Below are 15,560 nucleotides of genomic sequence, written 5' to 3' on the forward strand. Positions count from 1 at the left end.
AAACAGAATGTTGCCTGGGTGGGTGGGGCCTGCAGCAATCCATCTGACCCTCCTCTGGATCCGGTCAGTGTATAGTGAGTACAGATAGAGGACTCCCTACGATGCCCTGAGCTGTTCTCACCACCCGAGTCAAGTCCTTTCTGTCCTGTGCAGTGCAGCTCCCGTACCACTGTCGCACTGAGACAGAGGATGCTCTCTACTGTTGCTCTGTAGAAGTTTGCAAACAGCTGAAATGAGAGACCAGTGCGTTTCAGCTTCCTGAGGAAGAACAGCCTTTGCTGGGCTTTCTTCACCAGGTAAGATGTGTTCAGAGACCAGGTCAGATCAGATGTGATGTGGATGCCCAGGAACTTGATGTTATCCACTTGCTCCACCACCTCCCCGTGTAAGAGAGGAGGAGCATGTATTGTCTTCCTGGACCTCCTATAATCCACATTGACTTCCTTAGTCTTGTTGGTGTTTGGGACAAGATTGTTATCTGAACACCACCTTGTCAGGTGCTGGATCTCCTCTCTGTAGTGAGTCTCATCATTGTCTGAGATGAGACCCACTACGGTGGTGTCGTCTGCGAACTTTACTACTGTATTTGTGGAGTGAATGGCTTAGCAGTCAGCAACAGATTCCACATTCTGAAACATTTTATGATTTCCATTTTATCTTCTAATAGAGCTGTACCAAACGTGGACTTAAACACAGTCCTGTATGGTTATCCATGAACAGGCATGATATGACAACCATGCATATGGAATTAATATACACAGACGGCACAGTGCTCAGCACACAGTAAGAAGGGGTGTGCAGCTCACAGGCCCTCCCGTGATCCACCATAGAACTGATTAACTGGAGAATTAAAATTTTGGGTTAACATTTACTCTTTTTCAAAATGCTGACTCAATGATAAAGACCCTATGATGCACACAAAAGCTGCAAAAGGGTTGATGCCACAGACCAACCATGAAAACTAGTTATCGACTGCTTAACCCTAGAAACAGTGACATCTAGTGGCTTGGTAAGACAGCGGAGGGGTCGATTTTGTTTCAGGTATACTACAGGTTTAAGGTTCATTTACACAGAAGTTTACACGTTTAACTTGATGCCTCTACTCACATCTCTGTGGTTAGTTAGTGTCTGTGTTGTTGATTCTGTTGGAGAGGCGCATGCATTACATTTTCGGATTTTTCTGATCTAACCATTTGCTGCAGGCAGTACACATATAAATTGCAGTGTGTTAGCAGGACAATTTGATAATTTCTCAACAGTAAGAAACAGGAATCACGCAGCTCATTAGTCAACATAAGTCTGGCATTAGTTAAACAGCCTACATATATAGGGTTTGTAAATTTGTAAAGTGGCACCATGTTTTCATTTAAGGCCATTAGGACACAAGGACATAAGGAAGTTTATTGTCACTTAGGTCTCTACACCGAAATTCAGTTAACACTACTATTGTTCTAAATAAAGCAGCTGTCAACAATTTCAATCCCAGCTTTAAACACCTTCTGCTCAGTCCTATAAGTGCTCTCCAAATGTCTCCCTGTGTCCTGCAGTGGGACAGCTAGTATCTGTCCTTGTTCTTGTCTGTTTGGACGCGCGTCTCGGTCTCAGTCATGCGTCGCAGGCTGGCGCCGCGGCCTCTCCACTTCCACAACATCAGGGGTAGTGTTACTGTTTGTTGTGGCCTGAGAACACTAATAACGTGGCTGGAAAACAATGTTGATGGTAAAGCTGTTCAACATCACCAAAGATCACTCAACCCCCGTGGGCTTGCGCTGTTTAAGTGGCTTTACTTAGCTCAACTGAAGCCTGGTTTGGGTATACACTGAAATAATTAATCGTGTTAATTAAGATGGAGTGCTTTCGCTTGTTTTTTTTAATGCTAATGCGTTTGTTTCAACAAATTCTCGGCAACAAACAGTTCACTTTTTGATACGAACATTTACGGGCATTAGGTAAAGAAGGTGTAAATGTTTTCCACGTTTTAAGAGCAGCCTTTAAATGGCTTTTTAAAAACTAACACTTTCAGCAGTACGCAACCTTTCCTGACAATGAATTACTAAAAACCAAGCTGCAGTATAAAACCCATAAGTTCGTCCTAAATATTGTGGCTCCAGTAGTTTTGTTAGAAGTCCAGAAATGTCACTCACATCAACTACTGTCCTGTTTTAATTGGCCTTCTAAATTACATCTCCTCACACAGAGAAAAGAGTGGCTTTGATAAGAGTTGTTCCTGTAAGGTGAGAAGAAACGGAGCTGCAGAGCCTGGGTGCGCAGGCTGGGTGTTGGCCAGTGTATTGGAGAGGGGTGACAGATAAATCTCTACCCATGCTCTTTAGCTGGACCCCTGAATGATTTAAACCTTCCCAGGCCCTCACTCATCAGTCAGTTAAGAGGTACATCCGGCAGCATCACCAGCAGCAGCTCGAGCACGGTGCGTAAAAGGGATCAAACGCCATTTACAGCCAAGGTTGGGGATGATGCATCCCAGTTCAGCGACCTCGACGCCTTTTTCTGTCAAGGATATTTTGAAGCTGGAGCACCACCATGACTTTGAAAATGATTTCTTGATAACTCGCCATGTTGTTCCTATGGATCATCAGCACGTGCACGCTGCGTCCCAGAGCAGGGATTTGAATGATTCCCAACCAGAACCATGTGTCTCTGGGACGCAGGAGAAGCTTAAGAACCACAACTCAGCACCAGAGGAGATAAATGAGCAGGGTGAGATAACATATATACCATTATACAGTAATGGTGGTGTGTGTGGGGGGGGTTAGGCCGCCCGAAACGGAACGGGACCTTAAAGAAATACAGCCTACGATCTGCTGTATTTTCACTTTCCTTCACATGTGTTTACTGTCAAACACAAATATTAACCTACTAACAATAATTTTATTTCAATAAACCACAGTGTATGAGGGAAACGTTTGCCACCAAACACCCGAACGTAATAACATAAGATATATGACGATAAGAAGGAGCACTGCCTTGTGACTAACATCATCTTTATTCTTATTATTAATGTTATAATCATTCAGTCACTGTAATCCCTTACAACCGTTACAGGTGCTCTTTTTATACAATGTCAACAAACTAGTAGATAAAGTGTGGCAAATAACCTAAAATCTGTTCTGAATTTGGTTATGTCTTAAAATGTGTAAAATGATCAGATGAACTTACATTTTACTTCGTTTTATTTTTGCAAATAGGTGGCAGAACTATACAAAATACTGTATACATTATAATATATAGTTTATAAATATAGCTGTTATAAAATACACTGCAGAAATTATGCAATGGAAACAATTATAACGGTGGTCTCTTACAAAGTAGGCTAAATTTAAAGATAAAGTTTAATATAATATTGTCATGCATTTTAATATGTATAGTTCAAATGTATTGTTTTTGGAAACCAAATAGTCTGAAAGTTTTGAAGTTTGTAGTCTAAGTTGCAATATGTTTATTTATTTATCTATGTTTTTCTCGTTGTTGCAGAAATCAGCGGTCTCCACAGTTCACCTGATTACGACCAAAGCGCAAAAGGCAGAGCCAGGCAGCGCAGGAAGCCCCGGGTCCTCTTCTCCCAGTCTCAGGTGTCCGAGCTGGAGAGACACTTCAGGCAGCAGCGTTACCTGTCCGCCCCGGAGAGAGAACACCTGGCCCACATCCTCAAACTCACCTCCACCCAGGTCAAAATCTGGTTTCAGAACCGGAGGTACAAATGTAAGCGTCAAAGGCAGGACAAGTCTCTGGAGCTGGCGGGTTATTCACCTGCACCGAGGAGGGTGGCGGTGCCGGTGCTGGTGCGGGACGGGAAGCTGTGCAGCGCTGGTTCCCATTCAATGCCCTATAATGTAACATTTGGACATTATAATCCTGTGTTTGGATACGGAAACAGCAGTGTGTATGGCTGCGGTTATCACAGTGTGTCATCTTCCGGCAGCATGACTGCAGCACAGATGTCCTATAACCAGCTGCTTGATTTAACAGGTAGCGAGGGGCCCTTCAACCACGGACACTTTGAGGCGTCATTACAAGGTGGAAGAGACTGGTGATTAAAAAGGTATATATAGTGGAATGTTATCAGATATTCCCCTCACATTTTATTGTATGTCTTGTATCAAATTGTCGGCTATTGCCAGTTTTATTCTTGTTGAAAAACCCAGAGAAAAATGGAAAAAAAAACACCTGATTTCTTAATACACTTTGTCCTGAAGAGAAGATTCTTTATTATTCTTTGTTTTTCTTCGAAATATATTACATAGATTAAACATAAATAACAATTCTAAAATCAAGATATAAAATTTATTGTTGGTTACGAAAACGCCTGCATTATTTTATATCAGGTAATCCAAAAAAACAAAAAAACGTTTTTAGCCTAAACAATGTGGCTCCATGGGCTATGATTCAATTATTTTGTTATTTTATTCTTCTGGCATTTACAGTAACTTTAGTGTTACCGTTATTATCGTGCATGGAGATGAAGTAGAGGTTGAAAGGACTAAATCTTTTATAGGTCACCAAGCGTCTCGATCGATCCATTTCAAATGTGCAAAGCTTCTCGTTGGATCCAATTAAAAGCAACATACCTGACTGGAAAGTTGAACTGGTCGCGGGGCTGAGTCTGGGAAGCTTATCAGTGAGATTGGTCAGAAAGCTAATGAATGAAGAGACATCTGACCTGACAGCGCTGCTCTATCAAAATGAGCTCATTATTGGCCCATTCACAAATCCGCTGATAAGGCTGGAGAGCTTGTCCTGTCCCCAAGCTTTGCTTGGTAAACAAACCCGCAGACAGAGTGACTCTTTAACTTTTTCAAACCTTCAATCAAACGGGAAACTATTCCAGTTTGACCCGTCACTCATCGAGGCAGGACCGAATTAACACACACTGGGGAAAAAAAGAGATATATTTCTTAGTTCCGTTTAATTCCGTGCTGTTGACTGACTACTAAAGGAGCCCAGCGCCATGTGGTAACTGAAGCAAAAACTTTCCAGTTCCACATGACAGGCAGAGGAATCACATTATTACATCAAACGTGGTTTAAAGAGCTCAACTAAACTCACTATGGCTTGTATGTTCAAACAATAGCTGAATGAACAGAACAAGTGTCAGTGCGTCAGTTTTAGAACCAATGGACCCTGAGGAGAAGGAACACCTCTGGGAGGACAGCATTTCTGCACAGATAAGGGTGAATCTGTAGACAGAGAGGAGACCAGAGACACTTCATGAGATCAGATAATGCCTCTCTCTGGGGAGAGAGAGAGAGAGAGAGGGGGGGGACTTTAGAGCAGTTATTTTAACAGTGCCTCTGAAAAGTCCATAGTTTTAAATATGATTTTATTTTATTATATGTATTTTGTTGTATTACTGATTAAATAGGTTTGCAAACTACAACCTGTGGAGAAAGCCCTGTACAGTAGGCAACAAAACAGGTTAAGCGTATATAACCTGCATGTTTCCATCACTGCCGTTTCACTGAAGCATTGCCAAATCTGTTTTCTTAGTGGGAAAAATGTAGCATTTGTGCAGTAGTTTTATTTTAGGGTGCACATTTTAAGGATTTAGTCAAATTTCATCAGATATGCACACATGGCATGTACAAAGAGAGTGGGATATTGAGGTGCTAATCAGACACATGCAGGGTGGGCTCAGAGAAGATATGAAATAACAGACCGAGAGAGTGACAGAGAGAGGTATAGATCAAAGTAAATCCCAAAATAAAGATGTGTGATTACACTGTTATGATTAACACTGCATGAGGGTCAGTTGGTTTAAATAGAGGATGATGTGGCCATCAGTGAAGCCCATTATAGTTTACTTAAAAAGACTTTAAGTCATCTTACAGAAGTCCTTACATCAGTGTCAGGAAAGTAAATGTCTCATCTTTGACTACATACAGTAGTGACATTTTTTAAATGGCTGGCTTATCTGAATCTGATGTTTATGTTTGGCACTGAGATGATTCACAAACCCCAGGACAAGTGTTCTTCTGTCACAACTAAATCAGAAAAAGAGATAGCTACATTTTGTACTTATGAGCTAAATGAAAATGAAACAATGCATGAAAGATAAGCACTGATGGAATATAAAGTTACTACCTTAAACTAAATCTTTGGTAAACAGTGTAGTTGTCCCTGTGCGTGGCTTTAAAACGCCCTCTAGTCAAAGACTACCAAATCACTTTCAGGTCATAAAGTTATTTATGTGCAGTAATTACCAAAATATATCCAAGAAACTCCTACAAAGAGGGTGTAATTCATCTTAGATCAAATGTACTCTAAGCCAAAAAGAACCGCTACATGATGCTTTAGTTCATGGCCATTATACATTATCCAAACATTAAGTTGATGTCTGCTGACCAGATTAATCTGGTCTGACAAAACCTGCTGTCACAACAAAGTCTCACTCACATCACAGACAAAAACAAAACAGGCAGGAAAACAGAAGACTAATGGTGCAACATCTCGCTCTGACTCAGCAAAAACACTGTCACACACATATTACCTGCTGTGGAAGACAAATGTGTTTCCAGGCCTTAAGGTCAGTGGTTCTACTATGTCATGTCTAATGAAAAACTGTGTAGCTAAATGTCTGTGTGAAAGAATTGATCATGAAGATGGCCTCAGAATGGAGTCTTGAAAGAGTCATAGCTCCACCCAGCACTGGACAGGTACCAACTCTCACTGCTGTCTTTCCTAATGCCCATGTCATTAGACTGAATACATACCTTTTCTTTTCTCTTTTTTTCTGAGGCAGAATTAGAGCAGGATACAATCTTCCTGTACTTACAATTCAACATTCTTTTGCAGACAAATGGGCACAAAGAATTCAAGGTGAAGCATATCATAGAGATAATCTTCATACTGTGCCAGCAAGACAGCAATGGATGCTTAAGATCAATCTCAGTATAGTTGATGACTATACAGTATATATTATATAGCATTGGTGACTGCTTGGTATGTGGTTGGAGCAGGGCAGTTGGAGGAGCCAACAGGGCTAGAGGGCATGAAGAGGATCATGTTTATCATACCTACATTCATGCATTTCCAAATGAAGCATGAACTCCCAGTGGAACACAGAGGCTGCTGGGAAATGCCTGAGTCTCTGGAGAAAGGTTAAAACTGAGCCACAGAGAACAACAAATAAACAATCATTCTACAATGACTGTGTCAGTTCAGGAGCCGGCCTAAATGTGTTAAACTCATTAGTGGTCCGGTAGGTATGACCACCCACTCTGCCTCCCATCCTACTGCAGACAGAAGTGTCTCTCTGTAGCCACAGACAACTGGGCGACTGCCCTGAGGTGGTGGAGGCATGAAACTCAAGATATACAGTAAAATTATTCACCAGAACACCTCCATATTTCTAACAATCTCTAATACTACATAATGAATCTGAAACTGTAGTTGCATGTTGCAAGACCTTGGGACTTTTGGTGTTTGCATGGGGTTACACTGTTTTGCTGAATATAAATTTAACCAGTTAGATTCTTGTCTATATACCATTTAAATACTAAAACCCATTGTTGTGGAGTGGTAGTTTACAGCCTCTGTATGTTTTGTTTACATCAAATACAATATTTCACTTCCTACATCTACAGTGCAGCATAGGTAGATCATATGCTAGGCCATAATAAACAAAATATAGTGTATTAATGTTATACAATATACTATTCGTATTAAAGAGCCTATACACATATATGACAAGATCCACACAAAAGCTTGCAGAAATGTTCATTAAATTGAAATGACGAGGCAAAAACAAAGTTACCTTAGTGAGCTGCTTGTCCCGCCTCCTTCTCTTGTCAGTGCAGTCTGGATCAACCCGCCCTTGCTCTTGTATAAATTCAGACAGTGTGAGCATGTGAGGAGGCACACCGCTTCAACCACATCCCCGCTGCAGCCCCACTGATAGACCTCTGATTTGTGGATTACTGGATGGAAATGTCTGAGGCAGTCAAACCTCTGACTTCCTTCCTCATAGAGGACATTCTCTCCTTTAAGGAAAGCACAAGATTTAATGCCAGATGTTGCTCGCAGAAGATGGAAAGATGTTCACAGTGGAAAGAAGAATCTGCAAAGTTGTCAGAGCAACTCTACCCTCAGGAGTCAGGGTTTGGAGTGCAGATAGGTGAGCTTCTGCAGGCTTGAAATAGCAGGAATATGATGGCTATAAAGAAAAATGAATCTTGTTTGATTGCAGACTAATAAATGAGAAGATGAAATGAATCTTTGTGAGATCTATTATAGGTCTGTATCATGAGAAGCTTTAGCAAAGTCATATAAAAATATAGTTTGAAGGGGGAAAATGCCTGTTACATGGAATATGATTATCAAGAACTTGTTTTGGAACCACCACTTCACAGCCTGATATGCACACTGCACCATACTAACTATTTTTTTTCCAATCTGTATCTCACAGAGTCTCTGGACACATCCTGTCACAGCAACGCAGAGTCCAGCAGCTTTTCCACGACAGGAAAACAGAAGCGCTCCCGAGCTGCATTTACACACCTCCAAGTGCTTGAACTGGAGAAGAAATTTAACCAACAAAAATACCTGTCTGCCTCAGACAGGGCTCACCTGGCCAGCACCTTAAGACTAACCGAGACCCAAGTGAAAATCTGGTTTCAGAACCGGAGGTATAAGACCAAACGAAAGCAGCAGACATCAGAGTTCTGTAAGGACATGTACAAAACAGAGGAGCTGGGCTTGAGAGACGGTCTGATCCGATCATCACTAATTACCTCCTTCTGCAAAGCTTACCAACACAGACCCTACTGGTGGGACTACAGTGGCCCCTGGGGCCCAACATTATGGTGAAACTAAAATTAAGCACGAAGCTATGATTTACAATAACCTATGTTTTGTAGTCCCAATATTTAGGGTCTATTCATTATCAAAGTTGATTCTCTGCTATTTGACATCAGTTTTGAATCCACATTTACCAATATGTCATCTAAAATGACTGTTCAAAAACACACCCAGCTGAAGCATTGTTCACTATTAAATTAATGTTGATACGTTTTATTTTTCATTAAGGTTTGCTTAAAATATTTGTGGTGCTGGTGGGGGTATATAGTATAAGTTGAACTGCAGTTTAATTGTCACATATCCAGGCATATTCTCAGCAAATCTTTAGCAAACCTTAACAGTTCTGACATGTAGCACAGTTTGTGGTAAAAGGTCTATTACAGGAAAACACAGGGAAAGTGGAAGCAACTTTTAGATGATAATGCTGGCATAACATCTTAACAATTAGTTAATAATGAAGCAGCTAGCTGCATATACTGTAAGTTTAACACTTGAATACTGAAAATGTGAGTGTTTACTGAAGTCATTTAAAGTATATGTGCAGAATTGTTTTCTGGCACTACAAAAGAGGGTAAGACTAGGGTAAGATGAGGGTGATATTGTAAATGAGGGCTAAACAATGACACCCGATTCCTTTAGAGTGCCTAACCTGAATACATGAAGATAAAGTGCTCTTCAGTTTTCCTGTGGTGACACTGGGAGAAAAGCTACTGTATGAAACTAAAACTGCAATTTATCATTTATAACATTTAGGGAAATCTCAGTAATAAAAACAATTGTAAACAGATAGGTTTATAGAGATATTACAGATAACAGCATATGAATAAAAGAACAAAAGGAACATGAGAAAAAAAAATGACAACCTTAACTGATGCAGTGAAAAAATGAGCTGCGTCTGTGTGCCAGTATGTGAGACAGGGCACGTCCTTAAGCTGCTCTGCTACAGGTATCAGATATGGGATGGACTTTGTTATCCTTTACAGAACTGATATTATCCATGTCTTAAATATAGACCATTGTCTCCTCTTGTTATCAGATGACCTCTTGTATATCCCTCATCAGGTAAGGCCACTTGCTTCCTTCACCACAAAGCTGAACCTTCAGGTTCAATGGAGTTGGGTTGTGTATAATAAAATCAGAAGCATATACATGGTCTGTTTTTTTAAGGTTAAATAAAATATCTTTTTTAAACAACAAAGAAAAATCATGAATGAGGTCTGGCAGGACACTCCTCAGCAAGTCATACATCACACTGTGCCTTGTCAGCCAACAGCTAACCACACCCCTTACATCTCTGCTTAAAGGCCTTGTCATTCATCTGTATGCTCCTGCTATAGGCAAGAACCTCCTCCACTCGGTGCATTTGTTTCACAGCCTCTGTTTCTACTCTCAATGGATAGTTTTTCCTAAGCTAACCACCATTGTTGGCACAAACGGAGGTCAACCTCAGAAAAACCTCACAGACAACAGTGTAGAAGCATAACTACTTGGACAGAGAAGTGGTTCAGAGGTGTATGTTACTCCAAAGTGTTTATCATTTAATATCTACTATTACAGGCCTTATATGCCTTTTTATGTATGTGTACATGTTGTCATCTGGTCTTTCATTAGCCAAGTATTGTCTTAGAGTATCACTGAACTAAGAAATGAGCGTAACCTGCTTCATGCAGGTTGGCAATGCTGGGTTGATTCAGCACAGTTCCCATCAGTGCTGATAAGATGGCATGCAAGATTTAGGGTTTTACATATGTAAGAAGGTCAGGTTTGTTGTAACACAACCAAAATGTGAGCAAAGGACTGATGGGATTGACAGAGGGAGACTTAAAAGCCCATGCCAGTAAGGTGCTTGACTTTGTGAAGTAGCTGCCCTCATGGGTCTTATAAAGAGTCGAGTGTCAAAAGATTATTACTCATATTTCTTACTGAGAGCATTATTTTCTCCAGTCTTTGGCATAATTCCTTTAACTTTTATAATATTTCTGTTAAGCATTCCCTTTAATTCACTTAGCCTGGCGACCTGTCCAGGGCATACCCCGCCTTTTGCTCCAGCCCCTGCAACCTTATTCAGGATAAGTGGTATAGATAATGAATGGATGGATCAATTCACTTGTTTTATATGAACCCAAATCAGACAATCCTATATATACACAAGCATCTATACAAAGTGAGTGATAATACTTTGTAAATGCCAGCTTACAAACACACAGACAGCTGTACATACTGTGACATACTGTATTTACAATCAATAATACACAATTAAATGTGCCAAAGAATGTCAGAACATTCATATGGAAGCTCAGTATACGAGTTAAATGATGTTTACCTATTATTAGGCCCCGAAGAGGGGGGTGTCAAGCCATGCCATCATAAATCTTCAGAGCCCCACAATAAGCAAAACCATTTTCCTTAACACAAAGCATCCATGAATCCTATCCCCTGTGTTAGTACTCATTCCAACAAACCTTTAAAAAGTTTCATTTTGTCATTTAAAAAGTGACAAAATGAAACCAAACATGAATCTTGAATCTTTAAGATTTCCCTAAACTAAAGTAAGTTCTTACCATCAGTACCAGCACCACTCACTCCAGGCCCTTGAAGTAAACACATAATTAGACATGAAGAGGGAAGATAACATCTGTTTTGACTGAAAATCTGACAGGATCTCTCAGTGTCTCTCAGGAGGTATGAACACACTCATCAGATAAAGAAGCTTGCTGAGGGGTGAAACTGAAGCTTAGTAGAACTATTATTGTATTTGCAATGTAATACCTGCATTTCCGGAGGCTCAGAGTAACAAAGTACTCAAAAATACAGAAGACTTAAAAAAAAATACACCCTCTTGTTTGCTATCATCTGTTTAGTTCCTCAGACTTAGGGAGCGTCTCTACACCACCTGGATTAGGTAAGTAAATGATGAAAAGCAGCGAGGTAGAGTTTACAAGATCACTGCCCTATCTCCTCCTTATTGTGGGTTCACAGATTTTGCCAAGGCATGACTAAAGATTTTCTGGGATATGGAAATGAAGCAGGTACAAATGCCAAGAAATACATGGTTAAGTCTCTATTCTCAAGAGTTTATCTTCACTGTCAGGGATTTGATTGTGCGAGGCAGTAAGCGGTGCGGTCACGGAGCCATCGTTGTGCTCTTCGAGGTGGCCAGTGATACTTTGAAAAACAAGAAGATCTTCATAAAAGATGAAGAGAATGCCAAAGCCCTACCACAATGACTTCCTTTGTTGCTGCTTCAATATGCCATGACTGTCTGACAAATTTCTGAGAGTTGATAAGGAGGTATAAAATGGCCCTGATATTTTTACATGGGAATACTCATAAACTTCCTGGGAGAGTGTAACTGAATCCCTCATGTTACGGTACCAATAGAGCAGCTGGTTTTCTTCTCCTATCAGTAGATACTACATTGTGCATCCAACTTATCTGATAGCTAACAATGACTGTTTGGTTGTGATTAGTGCATATGAGGGAGGAAGAGACAGAAAGAAAGGGAACAGGCAGTCAGAGAAGAGCAATTTTCCAGTGTATCTATGGGATAACAGTATAAAGTAGTGGGACAGTTTACAGCAGATGAAGGTGATTAGAGAAAAGTATGACAAGGATAGAGGACATGGGCTGAGGGCCTGTTCATTGTGAGCTTCAGATAAACAACCTGCTTATGGACAAGTGAGAAAACTAAACACATCAGGAACAACACTGTTACAGCACAAGTGTGCGTGTCCTACAGCATGTTGGTTCAGAATAAACCCTGCACTGTCTGCATTTTAGCTTAAAAAATGTCTGGTTTTGCTCTCATTACACACTGTCTTATGTGTAGGGCATGTATTTGAAATACAGCTTTTACTTTCAGACTCTACTACATGGAAAACTAAATAATCCAAGGTCAGCAAATACAGGCAGAAAGGAAGTATGTGCACATCTTTTTGTATATTGTCATGTTTTTATGGAAAGCAACAAGAGCAGCCTGGTCAATCAAATACCATGAGTTAAAGCTGATCAGGTTCTTGGATAACTTCTGAGGTATAGTTTGAAAAGATGGTGTAGCCTACTGTATGCGCTCTGTTATTTTGTTCACAACTTAACAGGATACAATATATACATACAAAAGCAAGGTGAAAATTTTTTAGTGACTTTCTTTAGGTTATAAATTGCAAACAATGAGATGTAGATTGAAAGGCAGAAAATGTTCTGCCCTGCAGAATGATGCATCTGATGTGTAAGAAACATTTTATTTATTTATTGTAATAAATACTGAGTCATCTGTGTTGGCAAAATAGGTACCTCCAAACTCATTTTAAATTCAAGTTGGTGTGTTTTCAACTATTAGAGAAAAACAAAATAGAGTCAATAGTGTTGGACTGATTAAATCATCATTGTGTATCTGAGTATTGAGTGACAGAAACAGTGTGTCATCAGTTCCACCTTTAAGGACCGTCTGCCACCTGTCGTTAGTGACAATCATGACACTGTACCACCCTCTACTGGACTGTAGAACTTCTGCAGGATGCAAACTGTATTTTAAAAGGGTTGGTTCACAAAGGTTTCAAAGCAAGGCAAGTTTATTACAGTATATAGCACGTTTTCTACACAAATGGAATTCAAAGTGATTAACACAGTGCCCACAAATAGATAAAACATTAAAATGCATATATAGATAGAAGCTTAGATTAAAACATCAAATGTAAATCAAAAGCAACAATTACCTGACAGCACAGAGCAGCAACATTTCTTCTGGATATTTGATACATTAGTGTTTATACAGTCAGCCAAACAGCACTGTGAAGTCAACTGGTCATTGAGTAATGCATTTTCTCACTTACTACCAGCATTTAGCTATGTAGATAGTTTAAGTTTTCAGACAGTGGTTTTTGTGATGTCTGTCTCCACCCCAGTGCAAATGAGGGAAATAGATTTTTGAGTGTGGTGCTGTATTGATGTGTGTACCAGTTAGTCTGGATAACACACTTTAAGATTTAGTTTCTGTGTGAAATACTTTTTACCAAAGAAAGAGACCCATTGAAAACTGTTAACAATTCCCTATTTATTTTTTTAACATGATATTGCTATAATATTTTTAGCACATACTGGTGGGCACAATGGGCAGTCAAAAATAGACAAGTGTGCCAAAGAATGGGAGAGTATTCATATGGAAGCTAAGTATATGACTTAAATGTTCACCCATTATTTTGCAAAGACAGTGGTGCCAGGCTATGCTGTCATAAATCTTCAGAGCCCCACAATAAGCAAACACCATTTTCCAAACCTAACCTACCCTTAACACAAAGCAACCCCAAATCCTATCCTCACCCAAGCAAAGAGCAGTCATTTGTGAGAGCCAGGTCCACTCAGTTGTCCAAACACTAACATTGCTCTACCAAGATTTTCTAACAAAAGAGGGAAAAGTACCAACAGCCCCATTGAGTCAATAACTACATCACCAACACAAGTTCTGTGTGGGTGTACGAGTGGAGTCAAGTCTACAGGGTCATCAGGTGGACACCCTCTCACTAACTGATGTTTTGTTGAGTTGGGCTAACAACACCAAAAGGATCAACAGTGTGTCCCAGAACCACGCCCCTCTTCGCCTGCACCCATACACCCAACACAACCCTTCATCTGCTCTCTTAATAATTCAGTCTGTTACCACACAGTTTACTTTTACCCCATTCACACACCTTACTTCTACAGCAGAGCCACTCACTGGACCTTGCTACACTGTCAGATAAGTTTTGACTTTGTTTTAGGCTCCACCCACTTAAAGCTGACTTGACTACAAATCCTACACAGCCAACCTCCACTCGGTGGACTTTAACTTTCCAGCCATGCTCCTTTACTTCCATGGCTAACTGTTTATTTCAGATTTTTTTCCTCACATAAGATGTTTCTACAGCATCCTCCAAGGCAACTTCAAGACTGACAAAATACACTGTCCAGTCTGAGGTTAGTACTGACTATCTCCTCAGGAACTATGAGCTAATTCGCTAAGTCTACTTTCATTTGCCAATCTCTGCTGTCTTTATTTTGCCTGTTCAAAATGACTTGTTTTCTTTTTCACCCTCGCAAACAAAATCCCCTCTTGTTTCTTCTTCTCCTCCATTGAGTTCACCAAGCACCCACTTTCAGTAGCTGCTGCTAAACATTTCAACACTAGATTATGTCTCCAGGTGTACTGACCTTGAGCCAGGCTTCTTGTATTCCTAGAGGATATGTGAAGCAACACCTGAACACAAGGAACATGTCAGGTCCTCGCCTATAATGTCAGGTCCCATTTTGCAGCATATTAATGCCTTCTCTCTCTTTCTGTCACTTTTCTCCATTGCTTTCTAATCCATTTTCATTCTCAAACAAGTCTATCAACCTTCTGCTGCTGCCTTTTTACTGAAGAAATAGACCCACTGAGAGCTGGCAAGAATTTCCTATTTGATTTTTTATGTAACATTGCTGTATGTTTTTTATCTTTATACTTATCTATTTATTTATAATATTTTGGTGGGCACAATGGGCAGTACTAATCCAACACTTTTCATTTTCAAAGTAGAACCAGAGTGCAAATACTCAGGAAGAGTACTGTATTTGTCCAGGGACTGGTCACCAACTGCATCTTCGTTTCTTTTTAACCACCCTTGCAGCCTGTGCCTGCGGTGGTTTTTAGTTAGTTAGAACTATTAGTTCTTCACATTTTCAATGCTGACATTAACTCTTGCTGAGATGAGTCAGACATTTTTGATTATTTT

General features: G+C 40.1%; 2 protein-coding genes across 2 annotated transcripts; both read left to right on the forward strand.

Moving 5' to 3' along the window:
- Window positions 1–2,471: 2,471 nt before the first annotated feature.
- On the forward strand, window positions 2,472–4,052 carry nkx2.7 (NK2 transcription factor related 7). The gene is made up of 2 exons (XM_020594592.1): window positions 2,472–2,718; window positions 3,493–4,052. Exons 1-2 carry the CDS (start codon window positions 2,472–2,474, stop codon window positions 4,050–4,052), a joined length of 807 nt encoding a protein of 268 aa, XP_020450248.1.
- A 3,892-nt stretch (window positions 4,053–7,944) lies between these two features.
- nkx3-1 (NK3 homeobox 1) lies at window positions 7,945–8,823 on the forward strand. Its single transcript, XM_020594292.1, has 2 exons — window positions 7,945–8,131; window positions 8,423–8,823. The coding sequence occupies exons 1-2, from the start codon at window positions 7,945–7,947 to the stop codon at window positions 8,821–8,823; spliced, it is 588 nt and encodes a 195-aa protein (XP_020449948.1).
- Window positions 8,824–15,560: the final 6,737 nt, after the last annotated feature.

The sequence above is a fragment of the Monopterus albus genome, unplaced genomic scaffold (genome assembly GCF_001952655.1).
Source record: "Monopterus albus unplaced genomic scaffold, M_albus_1.0 scaffold23.1, whole genome shotgun sequence".
Taxonomy (NCBI): Eukaryota; Metazoa; Chordata; class Actinopteri; order Synbranchiformes; family Synbranchidae; genus Monopterus; species Monopterus albus.

What these genes read in the sequence shown, in the direction of transcription:
- nkx3-1 (XM_020594292.1), top strand. Translation starts at nt 7,945, where the DNA reads ATGTCTGAGGCAGTCAAACCTCTGACTTCCTTCCTCATAGAGGACATT. An exon ending in AGGGTTTGGAGTGCAGATAG is followed by an intron (nt 8,132 to 8,422) that starts GTGAGCTTCTGC and finishes TGTATCTCACAG; the next exon opens with AGTCTCTGGACACATCCTGT.
- nkx2.7 (XM_020594592.1), top strand. Translation starts at nt 2,472, where the DNA reads ATGATGCATCCCAGTTCAGCGACCTCGACGCCTTTTTCTGTCAAGGAT. An exon ending in AGAGGAGATAAATGAGCAGG is followed by an intron (nt 2,719 to 3,492) that starts GTGAGATAACAT and finishes TCGTTGTTGCAG; the next exon opens with AAATCAGCGGTCTCCACAGT.